The sequence below is a fragment of the Poecilia reticulata genome, linkage group LG15 (assembly GCF_000633615.1).
Source record: "Poecilia reticulata strain Guanapo linkage group LG15, Guppy_female_1.0+MT, whole genome shotgun sequence".
NCBI classification, from domain to species: domain Eukaryota; kingdom Metazoa; phylum Chordata; class Actinopteri; order Cyprinodontiformes; family Poeciliidae; genus Poecilia; species Poecilia reticulata.
In genome coordinates this window covers 17476285-17498799 of record NC_024345.1, presented here as the reverse complement: position 1 = coordinate 17498799, position 22515 = coordinate 17476285, and the positions used below count along the sequence as shown (strand labels likewise).

The following is a 22515-nucleotide window of genomic DNA, read 5'->3' as shown; positions in this document are numbered from 1 at the left end:
ATTCCATAACTGAACCGAAACATGCTGTTTAAGCTGTTGTTTTCGTTTGCATGTATCTCATTAGCATAATAATGCATACGTCATCTAGTGCATAGTGATCTCAAGCGCAGTAGCAGTCAGTCACGTGACCTGTTTCAACCAATGGGGGGCCTAGGGAGCGGTCTACATTTAACACACGCACAAAAAAAAGATTTTGAGTGATTGCTTGCGGGGAAAGATGATCCTCTGTTTCGCTTTTCATCGTGATGTAGTGGCGCGTTTTCTGCTGATCTGATTTCAGTGTCGCTCCAGTTTCAAGCCGATGGAAATCGTGGAGGACAGATTTTGTGCCCCCATCACAATGCATGCGATGCCTCTGTGCACCATTAGTGGTGGAGACATATTTGACTGTATACAAAGAGGGGATGTTGAACAGTGCATACTTTTCGTGCAAAATGATCGAACAATCCTCAGGCACACAGGTAAGGTAACATTAGATGCAGTGTAAATTTAAAATGTATTAAATCATTCATTGCTTTGAATGAGGAAGTCACTTTCTTCATTTTGTGTTCCTGTCAGGAGGGCTTAACCTCTTCCTGATCATTTCTCTGGTTTGTCTTTATCCTCTTAGAAAAAAAGCAAAAAAAACAATTTTTATGTCTGTGTGAAATGTCTGCATAATCTACATTATAGCTTAGAACTACTACACCAACACAGCTGTTATTGCTCACTGTTATCTGCATGCCTGGTGGTTCTCCATGTGTGATTTTGTGACGTTGCCAGGAGGAAACCCAACTCTGCTGTAGTTAACCTGTGTGATGTTCTGGTACAGGTCCTGAGGTAGATAGATGGATAGCGCAAACTCAAACTGAACTAAAGCATGCTTAAGTCCATGCAACTTCAGTGAAAAGGGACATCTTCCATTCTGACTGTGATGTGCATTTGTTTATTTAGGCTGGGGTGGATTCAGTCCTCTTCATTATGCTGCTCTCCATGGAAACCGCTCCCTTGTAGACTTCTTCCTCAGTTCTGGTGCGGACCCTAACATGACGTGTGATTCAGGGCAGACAGCTTTTCATTTTGCCTGCAGGTGAGCAGAAGCTGCACCCATTGCCTTGCAATAAGTATTCATACCTGTTGATCATTTTTTCACATTTTCCAGTTACAATTACTAACTCTCTAAGAAACCTCTCTAATCATTGTATTTTACAATGATTTTATATGATAATCTAACTCAAAGTAGCTCATAGTTCACAGATTCAGTTTTTTTTTTCTTGTAGGTGGCAAACTGTGTAGGGAAGACCTCAAACAAGTAAAAGAAGTTCTTCTGGGCACATGAGACCAAAACTGACATTGTTGGCATTTGCACAAAATTCATATGTGTGACCAGAAATCAGTGCAATCTTGAATAAACAATAACTTCACAATGTTTGAAGCGGATGTTGTCAGACGTTTCATAGAAAAGATTAGTGAACAAACCATCCTGAAGACCAATGAAAACACTAAACATATCAGAAATAAAGTTATTGAGCACTATTAAGCAGAATTGCATTATAATACAATAATTTTAAAGGAGAAATGTCAAGAAGAAACCTATACTTGAAAGAATGACAGTTTTAATTCAAGCCATGCAAAGAAAATGATAAACATGTAGAAGAAGATGCTCTGGTCATATTTTTTGCAGTACATGCAAAGTACTTAATACTGCTTTCAGCATAGCATTCCTGCAGTGAAACATGATGGTGACCATATCATGCTGTAGGCCTGATTTGTCTGAGATGATGGAATCAAGTAATTTTTCCATCTCACCTTTCCATCTCTGTGAACTTTGTTTTTTTTTGTTGTTGTTTGTTTGTTTGTTTGTTTGTTTTCAATGTAAAACCTTCAGGTTTGCAGTTGTAACAGGATAAAATGTGGAATCATTCAAGGGACATGAATCTTCCACAAGGTGCTGCTTTTACCTTCTCAAACAAAAACCCAGGATACACACATTTGCATGTTTTCCATCAACAGGCAGGGAAACATCTACAACATGCATAAAATGATGCAATATGGGGCAGACTTGCGGCTTGTGGACTTGCAGGGGAAAACATCCATGCATCATGCAGTTACCGGGGGCAACATGTAAGCGGAAGAAACACTTCAGAACAAATAGTTTTTATTTATTTATTTTTGAATGCTCTAACTGTTGCTCACCTCTCTCAGAGTCGCTGTGCACTATCTGTGGGAGACGGGAGTGTTCCGATTATCTGACGCAGACATGTACAAGGTGACGCCTCTGCATCTTGCTGCATCCACCGGCAACATTGACATGATTCGCTATTTGCTCAAAGACCAGGTATGAAATATTCTAAATGGACATAGTTTTAACTTTTTTGCCCTGGTGTATGCGCTGTAACCTGTGATGCTGCAAATTTAACATAATTAAAACAAACATTAAACTATAAATATGTATAGCATAAAAATTTAACAACATCAGATCTTCAAGCAGTGGCATAAATTGTGGGGGCGGGGTTATTGGTTTTCTTGTCCAGCGGTGTGTTGTGAACGCAGTTGACCAGCGGGGAGCGACAGCGCTCCATGTTGCTGCAGAGAGGGGTGGAGTAGAAGTGTGTTGGGCTCTGCTGCAGAAGACTGGCTGCATAGTGCTTCATCAGAAGAACTACAGCGGCCTCACACCACTAGATCTCTGCAAGCAGGGAAAGACATTCAGGTGAACAATGTGTAGAAACAAGCGAACCGTTTGTGTACATTTCTTGAGTTCTTGATGCTGATTGAGATCTGCTTATGTTGTTTTCAGGCATCAGCAACTCAGCAAACTGTTAAAGCAGTACATAAATGAGCCAATACATCACAAGCCCAGAGAGTCTGATGGTACTTATTATGTTAGTTTTATTTTAAGCAATGAACAACAAATATTGCTTGTGGTAGTAATAATTCTACCATTAAACGTCCTTTCTCTGTGTTGACCCATGTGTGCTTGTGCTATTTCTCTCCAGTTCTGTACTATTGGACCCTGTTTTTCCCATCTCTAAGTGGAGCTGCCATCCTGCTGATAGCTGCCATGTTTGGAGGCTATGGAGGCCTCATCTGTGCATTCCTCTTCCCATGGCTGGCAAGAAGCATTTTCACCCAGTACTACCGCATGACCACATACCAGAGGTATTTGCATGTAAACTATAAACTATCAGAATGTAGTTAACCATACCGCATTGTTTGGGTCAGCTCCCAGTTGACGTCTCATGTCTTCGTCTCTAGGCTAGCTAATCCAATATACTTGGGGACACTGTTGGCTGGCATTGTTCATTCCCTGCTGTGCTTCTATGGAAAAATGATGCCTAATATCCTTTAAAGAGGGGGTATATTTAGGTTTATGCCAAAAGCTTTTTCTTAGTTATTTTAGGGATGGTGCAATTCACCTGTTTTGTTCTCTGTTTTTCTCTGTTTTGTTGGTTTTATCAATCTTTTTACATCTCACAATTTCGGTAAACTGAATTGAATCATGTTGCAATTTTGAAGTTCACATTTATTTTTTTTAAGATGATCAGAATGTGTATGAACTTCCACTGCAGAGTCCCTTTTCTTTTGGCCAAATTTTGAAAAAGGGAAAGACCAGTAAAACATGTCACACAAGTCAGGCACATGTGGAACATCCATAAGTAAGAAAATAGCTGCTTGCTTGAACTTGTTCATAAGACAAATATTTAGATTTGGATTTGGAAAATATCTACAAAGGCTGGACCAGGACCCAAACTTATCATGCAATGATGAGCAGTGAAACTCAGAAAATATCAGCGGATGCCACTCTGCTTAATGCTCACGAATAATGCATAACACCCATTTTATAAAAATGCCTTTTCTTTGCTGCAATAACAAATGTGACCATGTTGGCTATTCTCTGACTGGACTTCTATTTGAATTATGTGCTTTGATTGACAAAGTACTGTATTCAGACTTTTCAGCAACAAATATTCCAGGTGGGTTTGGTATGAATGTTTAGAAGCATCCTGTCCCACTATTGAATATGGTGGAAGATCTGTGATACTGCAGACACGTTTCACTTCTAAAATACATCGAAGTCTTGTTGGATTTCATGGCATAGTGAACTCTTTGAAACACTAGGATATTGTTTAATAAAAATTGCTTGTAAATTGAAAATGACTCAGTTTTTATATGATGGATTTACCAGAGATAAAAAATTATTCTTGTCCTGGTCATGGTTCTATAGGTCTGTTTTAGTCACTTTTCTGACACTTCTAGCCATTCTTTCTTCAAAGAAGTGTCTACTGACAAATACAGTGATTTTTCTGTTCTTACTGGAGACTCTGAGTCCCCAGACTGAAATTCTAGAGAAAACCTGTGGGGTGAGCTCACAGAGAGGACACAGGAGAATATCTGGTTTGTGCAAAAATTGATTGTCAAAGAAAGACTCCCCGCTCTGTATGCTCCATATTAAATGTAATCATAGAAGACTAAGTGTTGTCCTTTTGGCAAAAGAGGTATGAATAACTGCTTCTGTGGTGAAATGTATACATATCTGTAAACTACTGAGCTGCATATAACAAATAAGTAGTTTCATCCTTGACCTTGTGAATGTGTGTGGCCCATAAGCACTTTGGCTCAGGTGTCCTTGCTCCACTTCTTCATACTAGCCAGTCTCTTCTATAAGGTTCTGACTCAAGATCCCGGGGTTTTAGACAGAGCCGATGCAGATCCTCGCTTCTCCTGCATTGCTGACCTGGTGGAAAACAACGAGAGCCCTCACAGGTTCTGTCCATACTGTGAGGTAAAACGATCTGGACTCGTAGCTGACATTGAATCTCTTCTCTGTTGCTTTGTTTCTTACCCTGCCCCTGTCTTCCTCCCAGCTGTTCCAGCCTGACTATACAAAACACTGTAAGCTGTGTGAAGTGTGCATTAAAGACTACGACCACCACTGCCTTTTCCTCAACTGCTGCATCGGTCAGGGTAACCACAGACTCTTCCTCATCTTCATCCTCTCCATGGTTACCGCCCACCTTCTTTTTATCGCTTCGGGGGCGAGTTACCTGTATTTCAGCTCGTCGGAGTCTAGTCCCAGCTTCTCACTGTGGCTCACGTTGTTGGGGGAGGAGTTCTGGGTCGTGGCTCTGATTATTATGAATGCACTGACTCTCCTGTGGGAGGTGTGGCTTCTGACAGAGCAGTTTGACGCCATCGCCGCCAGAACGACCACCTACTTCAGACACAGTGAGGGCACTGCGCAGCAGAGGTCACTGGGACAACGGTTGGCGGTCGTAGCAGCCTTTCTCCTGGAGGGACGTAGATCTGTGGGTGGTGGACAAATTACAGAAGACAAAACCGCCATAGATATTTAACACTGCCAGTTTGGCCTGTATAAAGCTGTCCTGTTGACCTTAGTACTGTTTCAATTCTCATGTGCATATTTAAAGCCTGGGATTGTTCAAACACTGTACTGACAATGTTTCCCTCGTTCCAGTGCTATTTAATATTTTTAATATAGGATTTCCCAATAGTAGCTGAATCTGTCGTACTGAGAAAAACGGATGGCATGAATGGACAAGAAATAGAAACCAGTAAAATGAATTGCTAAGCAAAATTTAGCTGAACTCATGCATGATTCAAAGTATGAAAGCAAAACAATAATATGGAAATCCAGAAGGAAATCCAGACTACCAAACTGAAACCTAGAATCTTCAAGAAACACATGATTGCAGCTCAACACCTTATGCAGTGCGTCAAAGTTTTGAAACCAAAAATGCAAAATAACCATGAAAGTCTGGATACATCTGGGAAAACGAACAGACGATACAAAATGTATATAAAGAATTAGTTTTTCATTTTATTACCAAAAAACATTTTCCATTCATCCATTTGAAGACATTCTTCCTTACTTGTCTTTTGTTTTTGTTCATTCATTATTTGTTCATTAGATTTTTCTTGGTTTGTTCCTTCATTGTCTCCCTTTCATTTTAGTGTTTTCTTTTGTATTTCTTCTTTGTCCTTTCATTCCTTTGTTCTTTCTTCCTACCTTTTCCATCCCCATTTTGTTCAAGTCCTTCCTTCCTTCTTTCTCTCTGTAGATAAAGAGGGTCCATTATGCAGGGTCCATATTTCCATGATGACCATTGTAGAATCATCTGCCATACAATCAAGAAAATTTTTGTACTTATACATTTAAAAGTAGACTAAGCAGGACAAATATCACTGGAAAGGTATGTTTGGAAAGTATTGCATTTATTGAAAAAAAGTAGCCTTATCAGCTGATAAACTGATTGTGGTTTACCAAATAATTAAACATTTTTAGTGACATTGTTTACAGCTGCTTTTAATATAATTCTTCTTATTATTATTATTATTATTATTATTTTTATTTTTTACAGTTCTTTATTTTAAAAGAAGGTTTTTATATGTAACACTGTTGGGTAACAGTGTTACCAAGATGCACCAAGAGACTTGTTTCACCTGCTTCAAGACATTTCTGCCCTCTCATTTCTTTTGCTCTGGCTAATGGGACATGCTTTTTTTCATGCCTTGAATTAAACACTCATTTCCTACACGTCTCGCAGGGCCATATTTCCAGATTATAGATGATAGTCCCCACACCCCTCAGAGACTGGTGTGTCTGGACTGTGTGAGTGGCTACGTCACATACGCTGATTTAGTGTCTGCCATACTGCCTCTCACCCATGTGAAGTGATGAAGCTGAGCACATTTAAGACTGTGAAACCAAGTGCTTTTTATGGTATTTCTTTGTCCGTGAACATAGTACTTTGTCAAAGTATTCATATAACTTGAATGTTTATTTTTTTCACATTTTGTCAAATTAGTCACAAACTAGATTTGTTTTATGGAGACTTTATGTGATACAGCAACACACTGTAAAGTAGAAAACGTATGGTTTTAAATGTTTTTTTTTCTCTTATTTTAATGTGGTGTGCATTTTTATTCAACCCACCTAAATCTATATTTTGTCAAATAATTTTTCACCTATAATTACATCTTCAAGTCTTTTGGTACACGTATAGCTTTGCCTTTTCAGAGCCTGACACTTTTGCCCCTTTAAAAAATGGCTCATTCAAATTGGATGGACATGTCATCTGTAAGCAGTAACCTTCATACAATATCACAGATATTTAGTTGCATTTACTTCCAGATTTTGACTGGGCACCTACAGCACGCTTAGCATCTGAATGCTAATGTATGTGCTAGCATGTATGTGAACAGCTACCACCCTTTGTAAATCTTTTGTAGCCTGTAATAGATTTTCTTCCTGGATTGCCCAGAAAGTGGCTCCATCAATCTTCCCATCAATTTCTGACCAGTTTACCTTTTCTCTGTGGAAAGAAAAATTATCACCACAGTATGATGCTGCAGCTACCATGTTTTATGGTGGTGAGATCTCTAGGACTATCCCTGTTTCAGTGTGTTCCCATGTCTTCATGAGGAAAACACTGCCATACTTTTCAGAAGTTTGTCTGCAAAATATTTTGAAAATTTATAATTATTCCACTTCATATTTGTGCTCTACATTGTGTCAGTCTGTTGCATAGGATTTAGTTAGAGGTTTGTAGTTGTAACATGACAAAATGTAAAAGTTATAGTTGTACGAATACATTTGCAACCCATTGACAGCTATGTATTTTCTCATTTCAATATTGTGCCTCTTGTGTTTTTCCCTAAATGACTGTTTTATTTATGGTGATGTTTTTTTTTATGTGATAGAAATCATGTTTATTAAAATGTATTGTGTTTTTTTAAATACACTTTGTTTCGAGTCTGTCTCATACTTGATCAAACCTTTCAGATGCTGGACTCTCCTTTTGAATTGTAAAGCATCAGGAGGCAGAGCTTTTTGGTTTAGCTCATCTGGAGCCAGGAGAAGTGTACAGTAATAACATCAGAGGGAGAAACCCATTATATAATTTTCTTTCAAGTCATCAGTTTTCACTTCTCCATCAGCACAGCTCACTTCCTCTGTGGATGATTCAGTGCAGGAACACAATAGGAGAGTATCTCACATTTAGGTTTTGTTTTTAGTGTTTTATATATATATATACATATATATCGATAACTCTAATCAAATAGGCTATCTAGAACTATGTGAGCTATCTTGAGCTGCAAACGGAGCCTTTCTTAAAAATGGGAGTTGTCTGGGAAGCCCATCCGAAATGACATGGCAAGTAATCCTCGCATGATCGTCTCTACTTCCTTCTGCTAGAGTCTGTTCACATCAGCATTCCTTAGCCACGTGTTATTTGTCTTAATTATGGCGACTATAGTGCTTCTTTCTCTGTGTGAACATCATTTGAGTTGTTGCGTGGAGCTTGTTTATGGGCTGGAGAAACACAATGTTGGAAATGACATTATTTGGACCCTAAGACTAACGGATTTGCGTGTGTTTTTTGTCGTGGCTTCAGAAATGGCACCATTTGAAAAGGACATAACTGTGCAGACAAGCTCGGTGTCATGAAGTCATCCAGAACTCTTCAGATCAGAAAAAGCTCTAAACAACTATCAGGTGAGGCACAGAGTTCAGTTTGGTTTTGTAAATAATTATATTAGGTAAGGATTTTTTTCTTGCTTGCAGCCTATCTGCTAAAAACAATGGCAATTACTTCAAAATAGATGTATTAGTATTAATTAGATTTTACTCCTCTCTAAAGCCTTTGTTTAATTAGTGTAATTGGTAACTACAAAGTGCTGAAGCCTTGGAAAGCTTTTGGTGCTAACAGCTTCTGTGTGCTGCATTTCGTGTGCCAGCCTGATGAAAAACATTTAAGCATTTTAACACATCCATCCATTGCAAACCAGAAAGAAACAAGAACATCACTCCCCTGAGTGTTGTGGCTCTGACCACACAGACTACAGAGCGCCTGAGAAGTGTAGCAGTTTTCGTCAGACTGTAAACCTCATCCTGAATGAGTCAGGGTCCTGGCTGTCAGTGATGTACATAGCACATCTATTACCAAAACTGAGTAGCGCTCTTTTCATGTTCAATTGATGATACAGTAGTACACAAATATTTCATATAAAAAATTTAAAAAATGCAAACAATGTTTGTGGAAATGTCTGTTCTATAAATCAGAGTTTATTTATGGATAACCTTTTTCCTCGTTCTGGGACTGTTGATTGAAATGTCTGAATTACCTCCTTGAAATCAAGCTAATAATTGAGTTTTTAACTGCATAGATAATGTCTGGTATGCAAATGAAAGGTAAAGTCTAAAACCTGGAGAAAAGAAAAGTATGAGCTCGAAGAGCAGGGAGGGCTGAAATACTTAGCTCATGTTGGTTTTGATAAAAATACATAACATAACCAAAGCTAGTTCTCAACCTCAATCTAAGTTTAATTTTTATCTTTGCCAAACGTAACCATAGTTTTGTCTTGCTGAGTCGCTTTTTTATGTATTTTGTTTGTTTTGTGACAATGTGACCAGTACATTTTTCCTTCTGAGGATCCTTCTTCTTCCTGTGTCCATCAATTGACAAGATGAGCAACAGCGCTGGTCCATTTCAGCCCATGGTGCTCATGGGATCTTTGTTGTCAGATCTACTAGTGCTTTGTTGATCTGGAGAAGGTTTATGTCCCCTTCAATCTTTTGAATGGTTTACTGAAAAAGTATGGGGTACAGAACTGTTTTAAAGTCTATGCATTCCTTATATAGGCTTAAGTGGTTAAAAAACAAAAGCAAAAAATTTGCAAGTTTGAGCTGTTTTCAATATGAAATTTAGTTTTTCATTGCGCTTTTCTCTCAATGAAAATGTGGTGAAATAACAACTTTCACCTGAAAAAATCCATCACTCAGATGGCAATCTGAGTATAAGGCAATGCTTCAGTATAAGCATATTCTCACTTAGGGAATGCCAAGTGGTCAGTGAGAACAATATAATGCCATGTCTACTGGTTCTGCAACATTTACTGCTGAGAACGTTGCCCATTAATATAAATATATCGATCTGAGGTTTTGCTCCAGGCAAGCATCAGACCAAATCTCCATGGACAGATTATAGGAAGCGGAGGCTATGAAGCAGACTGGAGCAAAATTAAGATATAGGTGACAAGACAGAGGACACACAGTCGGACATATTTATAGAAGGTGAGAAAATGATACTGCAAGTGTGCGGCAAAAGGCGGAGAAACCGATAGGGAGCGAAAAGAGAGGGAGTGGGTTGGGCTTTAGGTATGGGAGAACAACGGCACATCAGGGCAGTGGGACAGAGACGGAATCAGAGAAACGAGAAGAGAGGAGGGAGAGGAGAGTGCCTGCTAAAGTGCCTGTAAGTGTGTTTATGCGTGAGTGTGTGCATGTATCAGTATGAAATCAGAGTGAGATGCTGGGAGAGGATGAGGAGTAACAGGGTGAGGCAGCTGCAAGAGGCGCTAAGTGTGTTTGTGTGTGAGGGTTAGTGTGTGAGGGATGCAGTCATGTCTCTGTGAGAGGGAGCAGCACAGCAACGGTAACCATGCTGAGCCCCAAGATAAAACAGGCACGCCGGGGTAAGCACAATCCCTCCTCCTTTTCTCTTCCTTTTGCTCTCTCTGTCACTCCTGCTTTCTTGTGTCTTCCTCTCACTGTCTCTGCAAAGCTCCATCTGTTGTTATGTCTTTATAATATCACTGGCCGTTAGTGCTTTCATTGATAAAGACCATCAGTGTGAGTGCTTCAATACTATAGTTAAATCTGCACACTATGCCAGTTTGCATCCTGGTCATCATTGTAAACTGCAATTTGCAGAGCTTTATTTGATTTTATTATCTAAAGTCCTTGAACCTTCAGTTTTTCCCAGTATTCAGTAACAGTTAATATGCTCTACTACAGGGGTGATGTAATTTGTCATGTCTCCCACAATTGATTAAATTATTACCCATCAAATTAGATTTTGCTGTACATGGGTTGTAGTAAACATGGCTGCTGGCAGCCTTCAACAATGCCCTGTACATCCTATGTGTTTTTCAGGGTGTACCCCAGCTGGTTGGTTGCAGCTTTTAACAGGTGACAAATTCTAGATCGGAGCAACTCTTGACTCGCTTCCTCCTCTAAAATCACAACAGCTGACTGTCAAACATAGTTCCTCTAATGCGGAGGAAATTCCATGTGTGGGAACAAATGGAAAAAGCAGGCCAGTGTGAATGCACAGATGAACATGGAAGCTGTAAATCAGATGAACAGCTCCTGCCTCAGAAGTTATAATGAAGCAGAGTAGAGATACTTGGTGTGGTCTTCGCAGCAGGTGGTTCCTGGATCACTCATGCATGCCGTTTAAGTGGAGTGGCTTGGAGTTGTTGCCCTTCCTCCTGGCATTTCCATTAAAGTACCTATCTTTACTTTTCATCTGGCTAAAAATGAAAACCCTTGAAGATTCACTAATCGAGCATGCTGCTGAAGTCAGGTCCATGGCCCATTTTCATACCCAAAACCTCAGATAGATTACAGATACAGATACAGATACAGATACAGAGAGAGAGAGAGACAAAAAAGAGAAATTATCATTGTAATCTATCTTTCACACAAACTCACTCATGATTAAAATAACTAACTTTAGAGTTCTCCTTCTGCAAAAGCTTCTACACTGAAGAGTGTTTCATATAAACTCACAAGTTCATATGAACTTGCAGTTTCCTATGATGTTTTCACTGATTGTGAAAAATTTGATTTTGTGACAGTCAGGCTGAAACTCATCAAATACTAGTCATTAGTCGATTATCTGGTACATCTTTAAATAAAAGAAGAATGTTGTTTTACTCTAAAATCATTACAGATGGTGGAAAACAGAAATGCTTCTTCTTTCTCCTTCAGATGGATGGTGCAGTAACCTTTACAGTTCCCTGGCCAGTGGCCATGTCTTCTGGCTTTCCATCCCTCATTTGTTGAGATGGTATTCTGCTTTGATTAGATTTCCAGCTCTCTCTCCGTCCCTTTTTAACGCAACATCATTTACGGCAAATTCAAACAGCATCATTGAGTGGGACGTGCTCTCTAAAATTGATAAAACAGACTCAAATCCCAGGAAGTTAAATAGCAAAACAAGTTCCAGAGGAGAATTTTATTTTCAGAACTGATGTGGCTTCCTTTAGTGTGTGAACTGCTGGGTTATTTTCACAACAGCATCTGAGTAAATAATGAAAACATATGACTTCATATTCAATAACTTAGAATATGCATTCCTACGAGGCAGATTTATTAGATCAAAAGTACTTTTTAGAAAAAAAGCATCCTTTATGCAATATATTTTTCATTAAGATCACTTCTCTGTTTATAAAAATTATAAAAATGTTTTTATTTTGGTTGGATGTTTCATACTAAAAAAAGATCTGAAAACATAAATCTGTATGTGAATCTATACAGTGTTTCACTTAATTTCAATAACATACTAATTCATTGAATATGACTGCTTTAGCTACACGATAATCAATTTGAGTTACTGTTTTCTTATCGCCATTTATATTCTGTCATAGCAACAAATTATATTCTAACTATTTTATGCAACTCCTAAATGAATAAAATGTCATATTTTAAAAAAATGGTGACATGCCAACATACTTCTGCTTTTTTGCTTACATCTAATGAAGACAAAACATTTAAGATTAGATTATCACTTCAGATCAATAAATACAGAATATAATTTTTAATACAGAAATGTGGGCTTAATGAAAGAACAATTTTTTCACCTGCTTAAAGGTTGGTAGTTTCAAAATGTCTGACAGCGTACAACGTTTAGCGTATATTCACTTGACCTCATAATGGCAAAACTCAGGTCAGCAGAAATAGAAGCTTGTGTGCATATAGGAAGTCTATCTATAACATGAATTGTAGTTGTCTGGTGTATTTTTGGTTAAAAAAAATACACCAGAAATTACTTGCAATGGTATCCAGAAATTTTGCTTCAGTAAGAGTAGCAATGCTTCACAATGATATTACTTAAGCAAAAGCTTGAGGTAGTAAAACTACTCCTAAAAATATTTTATTTTCCAAAACATCAATCAAATAAAGCCAAGGCTTTTCATAAATTCCCAACATTTTGCGGTTGACTTCTATGTGTATGAACACTTTTGCCAAGTTCTACACATACATCTTATATTAATGCTCCAAACAGTTTTGAATTCATTTGCGTATCACTTTTGCTTAAAATATTGCAAAAATATTAAGCCAGGTCATCAATTGAAACTCAGTTCCTCCTTTAGATTTACCGTCTCTGTAATGAAGATGTCCAAGATGTGGCCATGTCTGCTATAAATATAGATTATGCTCCGCCTGCTTCTGATGTCAGCCAACAGATTTACTAATGACTTCTCTGTGAGCGTTGCAGTCTTCTCTCCTCTCGGCATGTATGACACTGCAAAGAAAGGACATCCAGAAAGAGGAGAAATGAAAGTCCAAACACAGAGCTGATATACGAGACTGGATGAGGCGGGAGGGAGAAATGGAAAGAGAGATTTCTGTCCAGGCCCTTACAGATACCTTCCCTGCTGTCCTCAGCAGAATGCAGGATGCAATTAAAAGCAAAAAAAAAAAAAAGACGCCATTGATTCCTCCCTCCTTTCCTTCCCTCTCCCACTGCATTCTGCTTATGTCTCTCCATGACTCCCTGGAGATTATTACACTGGCACTGCTTTTTGCTCTAGAGCTTTGGCATATAGATGCTAATATATAATCCATACTTGTAATTACTCTGTGCCATGTGAAGCACAATATGATCCAAAGCAGAGGTGTCCTGTCTGCAGCGGTGCAGCTTCAAGCTTGTTTATTGGTTTTTGAAGGAAACAAATAAAATCTACAAAACATATAAAGCCTGGATTTCAGTTAAATGTTTTATTTGAAAAAATTGCCAGGGCACAGTTATATGCTACTTTGGTTGAATATCAGGTACCAACAGTATGTCCATTTAAAACAAATGTAGGGAAAATTACACAAATCTACCAACTGAGAAACACAAAGGTCCTTCAAATCAAGGCTAAAATCCCATTTGTTTAGAGTTGCCTAAAGAGAGAACATCGATTTTCTCATTTATTACTTTTTTTTTATTTTGTCACTAATGTGATATTTCCTTTTTGTTAGTTTATTGTGTTATGTTTTTTTATCATGTTAAGAATTTTAACTGCCTTGTTGCTAAAATGGGCTATGCTAAATAGAACTGACTTGATTTAACTCATTCTATAAAAAGTGTAAAAGTTCAAATGGGATGACAATTTTTCCTCAGGGAACTGTGTCCTTATCGTTTTTCTGTTTATCTTAATACCTCAATGTTACCTCAATGTTTGTGTCCATGCAGCACGATCCAAGAGCATGGTGCTTGGAGAGTTGTCTCGACTCTCCAGGCCTTGCTCTCCTCAGGATCAAGAGAAACCCTTGAAGGCAGGCTGGCTGAAGAGGCAGAGAAGTATCATGAAAAACTGGCAGCTGCGATGGTTTGTCCTGAGGTCTGAAGCTCTGTACTTCTACAAAGACCAAGAGGAAAGCAAGGCACAGGTGATAATACTGACAACAAAAAATTCACATGAACAGGGCACAAACATGATGCACACCCCAATTAAAATGCCTTTTTTTAAAGTGTTACATAAAGTGTTGTGTATAGACCTATTCACTAATAATGTTTTTTTAAGAAACTGGTTTGTCATGTAAGAGGCTGACTTTTAGCCATCTTACAGTACATCCGGAACCACCCCAGGGATAAGCAGATGAAGAGAAGTTCCCCTGAGTCATTCTTGCTTTAATCTCAATTACCTCTCACTGTTGGACAGTTGCCCAGCATCCTGTATGCTCACTACTCCACAATGTCTAACATGCACTTCGCATTCAAGTCCACCCCTGTGCTTGTCTTTCCCTCTATCGCACTGCTGTTTCACTTCTCCTACAGGGCTGCATTCCTCTTCAGGGCAGTCAGGTCAATGAGGTCTCAGCCCATCAAGATGAGCCAGGTCGCCATCTTTTTGAAATTGTTCCAGGTGAGTTGGCAGGGTACCATGTCTGTTGTGTAAGGTTGCACAGTAATCCTTGTTCAAGGGATGCTTGAGCAAGGATTCCAACTATCATTTTTCAGAATTATTGTTCAAAGCACATTTTAAAATACAAATAGATATATTTGTTTTAAGATTTTATGCGGGATTTGACTGTATTTCAAAAACATCTAAAATGCCACATTCATATGAAGAAACCATGGTTTCAGTTGTCATTGCTATTGCAAAAGGTACTGAAATGTGTAGAATGTGTTTATTTGTATTGCTGACTACTTAATCTGTTCTGCTGGAACATGAATGTGGTTTGTTTTTGACAGCCACAATAGAAGGTCATTGTTGATATGACATGACTTGCTAAACAAAATTATTTTTAAACTATATAAATGATATTTCTAATTCTACATATTTGGAGTACTTTCCTATTTTTCGTTTCATTTAACACTGGACTAAAACAACAGATGCCTTGGGAAAAGACTTTTGGATCTTTTCCACATATTAGCTGATGCCTTTTTTCATGACTTTACACTGGTATGCTTTTAGTTCGTACATGAACATGAAATAAATATTCCCTTAGTGGTGTTGCTTTGCAAGATTCTTACTGCCAAAGTGCACCTTTCCTACCTTTCCCTAATAATTCACAACCTTCCACTAAGTGTAGGTTTCAGATTGCCTCCCAGTGCCATGAAAACCACATGCTTTTCTTTGTGATTTTGGTTAATTGCATACAAAAGCACATAAAATGTGCTTAGAAAACAATTTGTAAAATGTGGGTTTATATTTGCAAAATCCCTCCCAATTTTAATATAGGAAATACAGCCAGTGTTTGCATTATGGAGGTAGGAGAGTGAGAAGATACAGAGGGCAGATTCCTGGATAGGAAGAACTGAGTGAGAGGCATGATGCAGTAGCTGCTGCTGTCTCCAGGGAACACTACCCTTTCTAGGTTGGTTCCCCTACACACAAAGCACACTATAAACCGCAATGCAGGGCATAACAATAAGTGCACATAATCATATGTAAAACTCCAATTCCCGAAAGCATATGTTGGACTGCTGTGCCACTAATAAAATATTTATGTCTGTATTCCAAATGTTGTTTAATTTTCTTTCTGAAGTTAGGTAGTCCTTTATGTTCACAAAGCCACTTAAAGGGAAGTCAAAGCTGTCGTGAGATAAAACAAATGCCAAAGCGAAATGTCAAACAGGATGATCTCCTGCTGACTGAACTAACAAGAAAGAGGCTGAGCTCATGCCATGCTTTGTACTTTACATGGGCACTTGGTTTTCAAAGGTTATTGAAAACACTGGTACTAATAATTATTGATTGACTGATAATTTAGTATTAGTCTTGTGAAGTGTGATAAAATGACCATAGGTTCAAGAAGCATAAAAATTGTATCTCATTATATCTTTTTTTTATTCACTCTAATCTGTGTTTTCAGGGGGAACAGGAGAAAAGGATCGTAGCAACACAGGCCATGAATCGTTCCTCCTAATGGCCAACTCACAGAGTGACATGGAAGAATGGGTCAGAGCCATACGCAGAGCCATCTGGGCTCCACTTGGTGGAGGTGTGATTACATCAGCACACATTTCTATTTATCCACTAAACACTCTTTTGCAGTGCGCATAACAGAAAATATAAATCTATTAACTTAGATTTTTTTTTTGTGTTGTGTGATTGCAGGTGTTTTCGGTCAGCATCTACAGGCGACGATGTCATATGAGTCACAGTGTGGCCCTCAGCGAGAGGTCCCCGTGCTAGTCGAACTGTGTGCGAGCTTTATACGTGAACAAGGACTCAAGGAGGAGGGTCTCTTCAGAGCACCCGGGCAGACCAATCATGTTCGAGAACTGCAGGATGTTTTTGACCGTGGCGAAATCCCTGTTTTCGACAGGTGAGGGAGCAGAAGGGGGTCATCTTATGCGTACAGCATGTTATTCCATTATCCATGTTAGTTTGTTATTTTAAACTGTGCACCATTTTTCCCCAACAGTTCCACAGACGTCCACACAGTGGCATCACTGTTAAAGCTGTACATACGAGAGCTGCCAGAGCCTATAATCCCATTCTCCAAATACTCACAGTTTCTATCCTGTGCTCAGCTTCTTAGCAAGGACAAAGAAACGGTACAATTCTCATTTGAACTCTTTTCATCTTATTGTTTCAACGTTTTCCTGGACATGAACATGTCATTTTTTTTTGTTTCTTTTGTTAAAGGCCATCACAGAACTAAGCAAACAGGTGAAATCCCTCCCTCAGGTCAACTACAACCTCTTGAAATACATCTGCAAGTAAGTTTAACTTATGCATCTGTGGAAGTATTTGTTGTGGCAACAACAGACTTGTTGCCGCTTTATGATTTAGGAATCAGAGAAATTACTTTCATTCACACCCACATCGTTGTCACCAGAGGACATCCCTGACTTCATGATGTCTATTCTGTCTTCCGAATCACTAAATAACAGGCTGAGCCCACACACACCAACCACATAACTCAAACCTTCTTTCAATAGCTGTAGCAGAAACAATGGCCTTAACATTTCTGAAATAATGTTGATACTGCCAGCCACTTATTGTATAATACCAATCACAAAAAGACTCAGGTTTTGTTGAAAAAGTAAGTCCAGAATTCATCATTCTTAAGCTTTGAGCCGCATAAGGGATCTATAAACTATATTTTAAAAAATGCTAACATCAGCAAACATACAAACAGAAACTAGCTTATTATACAAAAGTTAGCATATTACTCACCTTAGCTGTTATGCTAGTTTTAAACTGAAAGCTTCAAACAGTATGTTAGCTAACAGCTAATTACTGCTATCACCTTCTATGTTATCTGCAGCTTACATTCAAATGTGAGTTAAAATGATAAAATTAGCATGCTAGCTTTCCTTATAAAACACTGGTGAGGTAATCTATAAACATCTAGGTTGCTACTAAGACTAGCCAACCATGCAACAGCTGTTACAAACAGCTGTTGCATGGTACAGCTATGTTTCAAATATAGGCTTATGCTGTTGTGCTTACTGTTGCAGCTATATATACTCTGATGTCACGCACAATAGTGTGTACATCAGAGTATTCTTGATTGGCTATTTATCAATAAATATTGTGGTTAGCTAATAAGCAGTTTTACTGTGTTGATTAACAGTTGCATACAGCAAACATTAACTAATGCTATTTACTGCTGTTCTTGGGGTTATCTTCTCAGGTTTTTGGATGAGGTTCAGTTGCAGTCCAATGACAATAAGATGAGTGTTCAGAACCTGGCTACCGTTTTTGGACCTAATATTCTTCGGCCAAGAGTGGAGGATCCTGTTACAATGATGGAAGGTTGGAGATTATTTAGCATAAGCTACACAAATCAGGCTTACCATTATGACCACTGACAGGTTGCATAGTTATCTGTTCTTTATGACACCCGTTATTGGTTAGGCACATATTTTGTACTCAAAGTTGATGTGCTAGCAGCACATCAACTGCTAGCACAGTTGATGTGCTAGCATCACATCAACTAGCACACCAGCACATCAGGTCTGCAGCAGTCAACAAATGTTATCCAAGAAACAAACAAATTGTAGTGAACTGGCAATAGGTGTATGGGCAGCCAAACCACATTATTGTAAATAGTGCACCTGAGGTGTCAGGGCTGTCTTTGCAACAAAAGGTTTAGGCAGTTGGTCATAATGTGATGCCTGATATGTGAAAGCTAATTTGTATCTTTTTAACACCTTCCATTTAATGCCTACTACATGTCTCAAGTATTGGTATTTTCTAATGTATCTAGGAAGTTCCCAAGTGCAACATTTGATGACTATCCTGATCAGTGAACACTCTCGACTATACCCAAATGAGGATTCCAAAACTGAGGTTAAATCTCTCCCACCCCAACATGAGCTCAAACGATCCAAAGTAGAATGGGTTTCACAAGAAGAAACGAACCCACCAAATACTACAAGTGTAAACTCTACAAATCTCAAAGAAAACCACATACCTTCCAGTGTTTTGATGGACAGTGAGCTGCCTACATCTAATCCTCTTGCATGTGAGAAGGATGAGAACAGCCAGACTAAGGGCAATGATGTAAACAAACTGAATGAAAAAGCAGATGAAAAAGAAAATATCAAAACTGAAGGGGAAAGCGAAGTTGCTGTTAGCCCTAGCAAACAGGCCAAAGCTCTACCTTCATGGAGGTGCTCCTTCAAGGGCAATGTAGTCTCTGGAGGGTCAAAGGGGAAAATGGGAGGCTCAGCAGGGGACGTGTCGGCATCTGGTGGGAGCAACTGGCTGATGAATGGCCTGTCGTCCCTCCGAGCACATAGACGCACGACCTCGTCCGGTGAAAGAGTGAAAGACTCTACATTGTCTCTGAAGGATTCAACCCAGTCTCTTAAAGAAACCACTCTACAGCTCAAGGACACACAAAGAGACTATGACCTAGAATCCCCTCAAACATCCCACTCTCACAGAGTCCTCCACAAATCTCACAGACTCTCTGCCTATGACAATGTAGCTCCTTCCAGCCTGAGCCTGCCTGCTGACACTTCGTCTATCTGGACACCCTTTGAAATCTCGCTGTCGGACACAGAAGGAAGCAATAAGTCAACAAAGCTAGAACAAGATGAAGAGAGAAACACTGAGGTGGGAAACAGAACAAATGATGAGGAAGGTGCAGGAATAATTGAAGAAATCCCAAACAAGCTGACCCAACTAAAGCAGGAGCTGAAAAAACAGAAAGTGAACTATGAAACTCGCATTCGCAAGTAAGACTAATCAATTTATATTGACTTACTCAAATAGCCAATCAAATCTGCTAAATTAATAATACATCTTTCTCTCTCCTTTGAGGCTGGAGGAGTCCTGTTCGAAATACCAGTGCCAGGTAAGCCGCCTTGAAGAGGACCTGGACCAGGAGAGGAAGAAGTGTCACTTGTTGGAGATCCGACTCAGGAATTCAGAGCGGGCACATCAGGATGCAGAAAACCGAAATGTTCTCCTCCAGCGAGAAATGGAGGAATTCTTTAAGACTTTTGGAGAACTAACAACAGGAGCAGCAAGGACCAACTAGACCTGACCAAACTGCCTTTATTTGGTCCTGGAGGCACTCAGTCACTAGGAGGACCAACCAGTCCCAAAGCTTTTTAGAAAACATACCTCTAGTGCAATGCTGATAGCCATATTTTCCACTTCAGTGTGGCTGTCCTGTGCCTATGCGAACCAGTACTGGTGCCAAACAAGAACTTCCCTGGACCAAGAACGTATTTTGTCATTCCATAAAATATATCTCAAGAATACAGTCTAAATTTCTGCCTGAATGACGAGGAATCCTAAAGTACTGCAGCATTACCACCCATATAATTTTAAGTCCCGTTTCTTCTTGACTTCAAATGAAAGAAAAATGTAAGACTTTAACAATAACTGTCTTAGTTGGGTGATTTCAGATTTAAAAGTCAAAAGCCACTCAGCTAACCTTTCAAAAAAATCACACCGCTTGATGATGGCTTTGTTGACAATGTTTGTCCAACTCTAAGGAGACTGCTACATCATCCAAGAGGTTCTAGATAGCTTTTTGTTTTCTTCAAATTGTACCTGCACTAATGCTAAGAGAAGTTGTGAAAGACTGTTTTGGCAGCATTACTTTTTAAACAATATCCTAGTGCATCACAATAAATTAGAACATCACCAAAAGGGTAATTCTAATAAAAACTTTTAACTCGTTAAACACAGAGAAATATGCAGTATTTCAAGTGTTCATTTCTGATATATTTGATAATGGTTTATAGCTGTCGCAAACCCAAAGTTCACGTTCTCAAAAAATTTTATATTACATATGATAATAAGAAGAATGTTAAGTAGAAAATTTTCTGCATACTGAAACTGTCTGTTATTATACAATATGTGGACTCAGTACACGGCTTGTGTTCCTTGTGCATGAATACTACCTTCTAAGGCTGTGTTTTGGTTCTTCATCTTTTTTCTACTGAACTATTTCTTCCACTCAACTTTCCGGAATGAAAGGCTGTCATCAGTAAGACAAAATGACAAGTTCTCCATAAAAATCTTTTTAAAAATGTGTCCAAAATAATTATTTAATTTTACAGGAAATTTGGGTATTAAAAGCTATAAGCAGTTCAAAATGAACAGAAATGAATTCTTGAAATATATGACTTTGCCTGTTCACATTGGATTCACATTTTAAAATCAGTTACTGAAATAAATAAACTTTTCAAAGTCAATTAATTTATTGAGATGCACCCAAATGTGAGTAAAATCTTACTGAATGTAGTGCTGGACTTGTAATGAAAGAACAAATGACTCAGGACAACTGTCATAATCTATAAAGTGCATTTAGGGAGATGGTACTAAAGGATTAATAGCTGGAGCCATTGAGAATTTGAGCCATGAAACGTATCCGGAGCTCACCATGGCAGAGATAGGAAAATAACCACTGTTTGATGCTCAGAAAACGCGTCTTCAGTCAAATGCAGACAGACCTCTGGCTACACCAATTCAAAAACTATATTACTTAAAACAGAAACAAAATGGATATGAATATCCCCAAATCTTATGTATATTATGTACTAGATGTCTTCTAGCTTGAAATAAATAATGTGAAACAAAATAAAACCTTCTTAGCTTTTATTTTCAGTCGATATCTGCCATTATATTGTGTATTTTAAAATTAAAGAAAGTGTCTGAGTGGTTGATGGTATGAAGGTGGAGTCATGGAACTGAGGAGAATCTGAGAATCACTGAACCGAGTACGGACACTTTATACGGAAAAAGGTGGAGTGACTTATTTGGACTGAGTCTCTGGTTTCTTAAATTATAGTACCCTACTCTAGTCATTGAAGACATGACAGATTTGGACAAATTTATTGGTAACCCTGGTAACGACATGCAGATGAGATAGAAGTAGCCACCAATTAAATTAGTCTCATAGCTGCACAATCTTACATTGAAAATTTGAGAAAAAAAAAGTACTTATGCCATTAAGAAATAATTAACCAAATCACAAACTGACCATTTATATGCCTTTAATATACACATACCTGAAGTTTTTTTTATGATGCTTTACTTACTGAAGTTAATGAGCAAGAGCATCTCATTTGTCCTGGAGAACTGATGGTTCAGGGTTACAAGTCCCTTTCCTTTAGTTTTTCAGAAGACGAAACGTTTAAAAATATTGGGAAAAGAGCAGGTATTAATATTGGTATCAATACTATTAAAATGAATTATCCCCTGCCCTCACACATACAAAGTAATTGTCCTTGAGGTTGAATATTTATCAAAATTTCAAGTCAAGGGATCAAGTTTCTGTATTTTTCATGTGAGATCATGCAATTGCACTAAAATATATTTTTACAGCTTTTCAACACCTTTACCATGGAGCCAGTACATGTGGCCAATTCTGTATATTAGCTTTTCACAGCACTTCCCTGCTCCTTATAAATCAGATTTTTCTGCTCTACATTCACCCCTTCTTCTTCTACAAATTACATTTATGTCTGCAAATAAGGAAAAATCTTAATACTATTTTATAGTAAAAAAAATCAAACTCTGTCATTAGATTGT

General features: G+C 38.4%; 2 protein-coding genes across 4 annotated transcripts; both read left to right on the top strand.

Annotated features, from left to right (window-relative positions):
* Nucleotides 1-140: 140 nt before the first annotated feature.
* Nucleotides 141-5378, top strand: LOC103476949 (putative ZDHHC-type palmitoyltransferase 6). Its single transcript, XM_008429716.2, has 10 exons — nucleotides 141-461; nucleotides 934-1069; nucleotides 1993-2103; nucleotides 2185-2317; nucleotides 2514-2692; nucleotides 2780-2853; nucleotides 2979-3141; nucleotides 3238-3320; nucleotides 4575-4765; nucleotides 4848-5378. The coding sequence occupies exons 1-10, from the start codon at nucleotides 302-304 to the stop codon at nucleotides 5334-5336; spliced, it is 1719 nt and encodes a 572-aa protein (XP_008427938.1). The 5' UTR covers nucleotides 141-301; the 3' UTR covers nucleotides 5337-5378.
* arhgap22a (Rho GTPase activating protein 22a) lies at nucleotides 4858-21920 on the top strand. 3 transcript variants are annotated; one of them, XM_008429720.2, is made up of 11 exons: nucleotides 4858-4947; nucleotides 8400-8500; nucleotides 14253-14449; nucleotides 14838-14925; nucleotides 16379-16507; nucleotides 16624-16834; nucleotides 16934-17066; nucleotides 17158-17231; nucleotides 18152-18273; nucleotides 18728-19703; nucleotides 19789-21920. In XM_008429720.2, exons 2-11 carry the CDS (start codon nucleotides 8449-8451, stop codon nucleotides 20006-20008), a joined length of 2202 nt encoding a protein of 733 aa, XP_008427942.1. In that variant the 5' UTR covers nucleotides 4858-4947; nucleotides 8400-8448; the 3' UTR covers nucleotides 20009-21920. The 3 variants fall into 3 exon arrangements, with proteins under 3 accessions (XP_008427942.1, XP_008427943.1, XP_008427944.1); XM_008429721.2 differs by lacking the exon at nucleotides 4858-4947 and adding an exon at nucleotides 8058-8158; XM_008429722.2 differs by lacking the exons at nucleotides 4858-4947; nucleotides 8400-8500 and adding an exon at nucleotides 9978-10479.
* The last annotated feature ends 595 nt before the right edge of the window (nucleotides 21921-22515 follow it).

Excerpts from the sequence above, each read along its gene's own strand:
- LOC103476949 (XM_008429716.2), top strand. The coding sequence starts at position 302 with ATGGAAATCGTGGAGGACAGATTTTGTGCCCCCATCACAATGCATGCG. Across the intron at positions 2,693-2,779 it reads AAGCAGGGAAAGACATTCAG|GCATCAGCAACTCAGCAAAC; the intron begins GTGAACAATGTG and ends TGTTGTTTTCAG. Across the intron at positions 3,142-3,237 it reads CGCATGACCACATACCAGAG|GCTAGCTAATCCAATATACT; the intron begins GTATTTGCATGT and ends CTTCGTCTCTAG.
- arhgap22a (XM_008429720.2), top strand. The coding sequence starts at position 8,449 with ATGAAGTCATCCAGAACTCTTCAGATCAGAAAAAGCTCTAAACAACTA. Across the intron at positions 17,067-17,157 it reads TTAGCAAGGACAAAGAAACG|GCCATCACAGAACTAAGCAA; the intron begins GTACAATTCTCA and ends CTTTTGTTAAAG. Across the intron at positions 19,704-19,788 it reads TATGAAACTCGCATTCGCAA|GCTGGAGGAGTCCTGTTCGA; the intron begins GTAAGACTAATC and ends CTCTCCTTTGAG.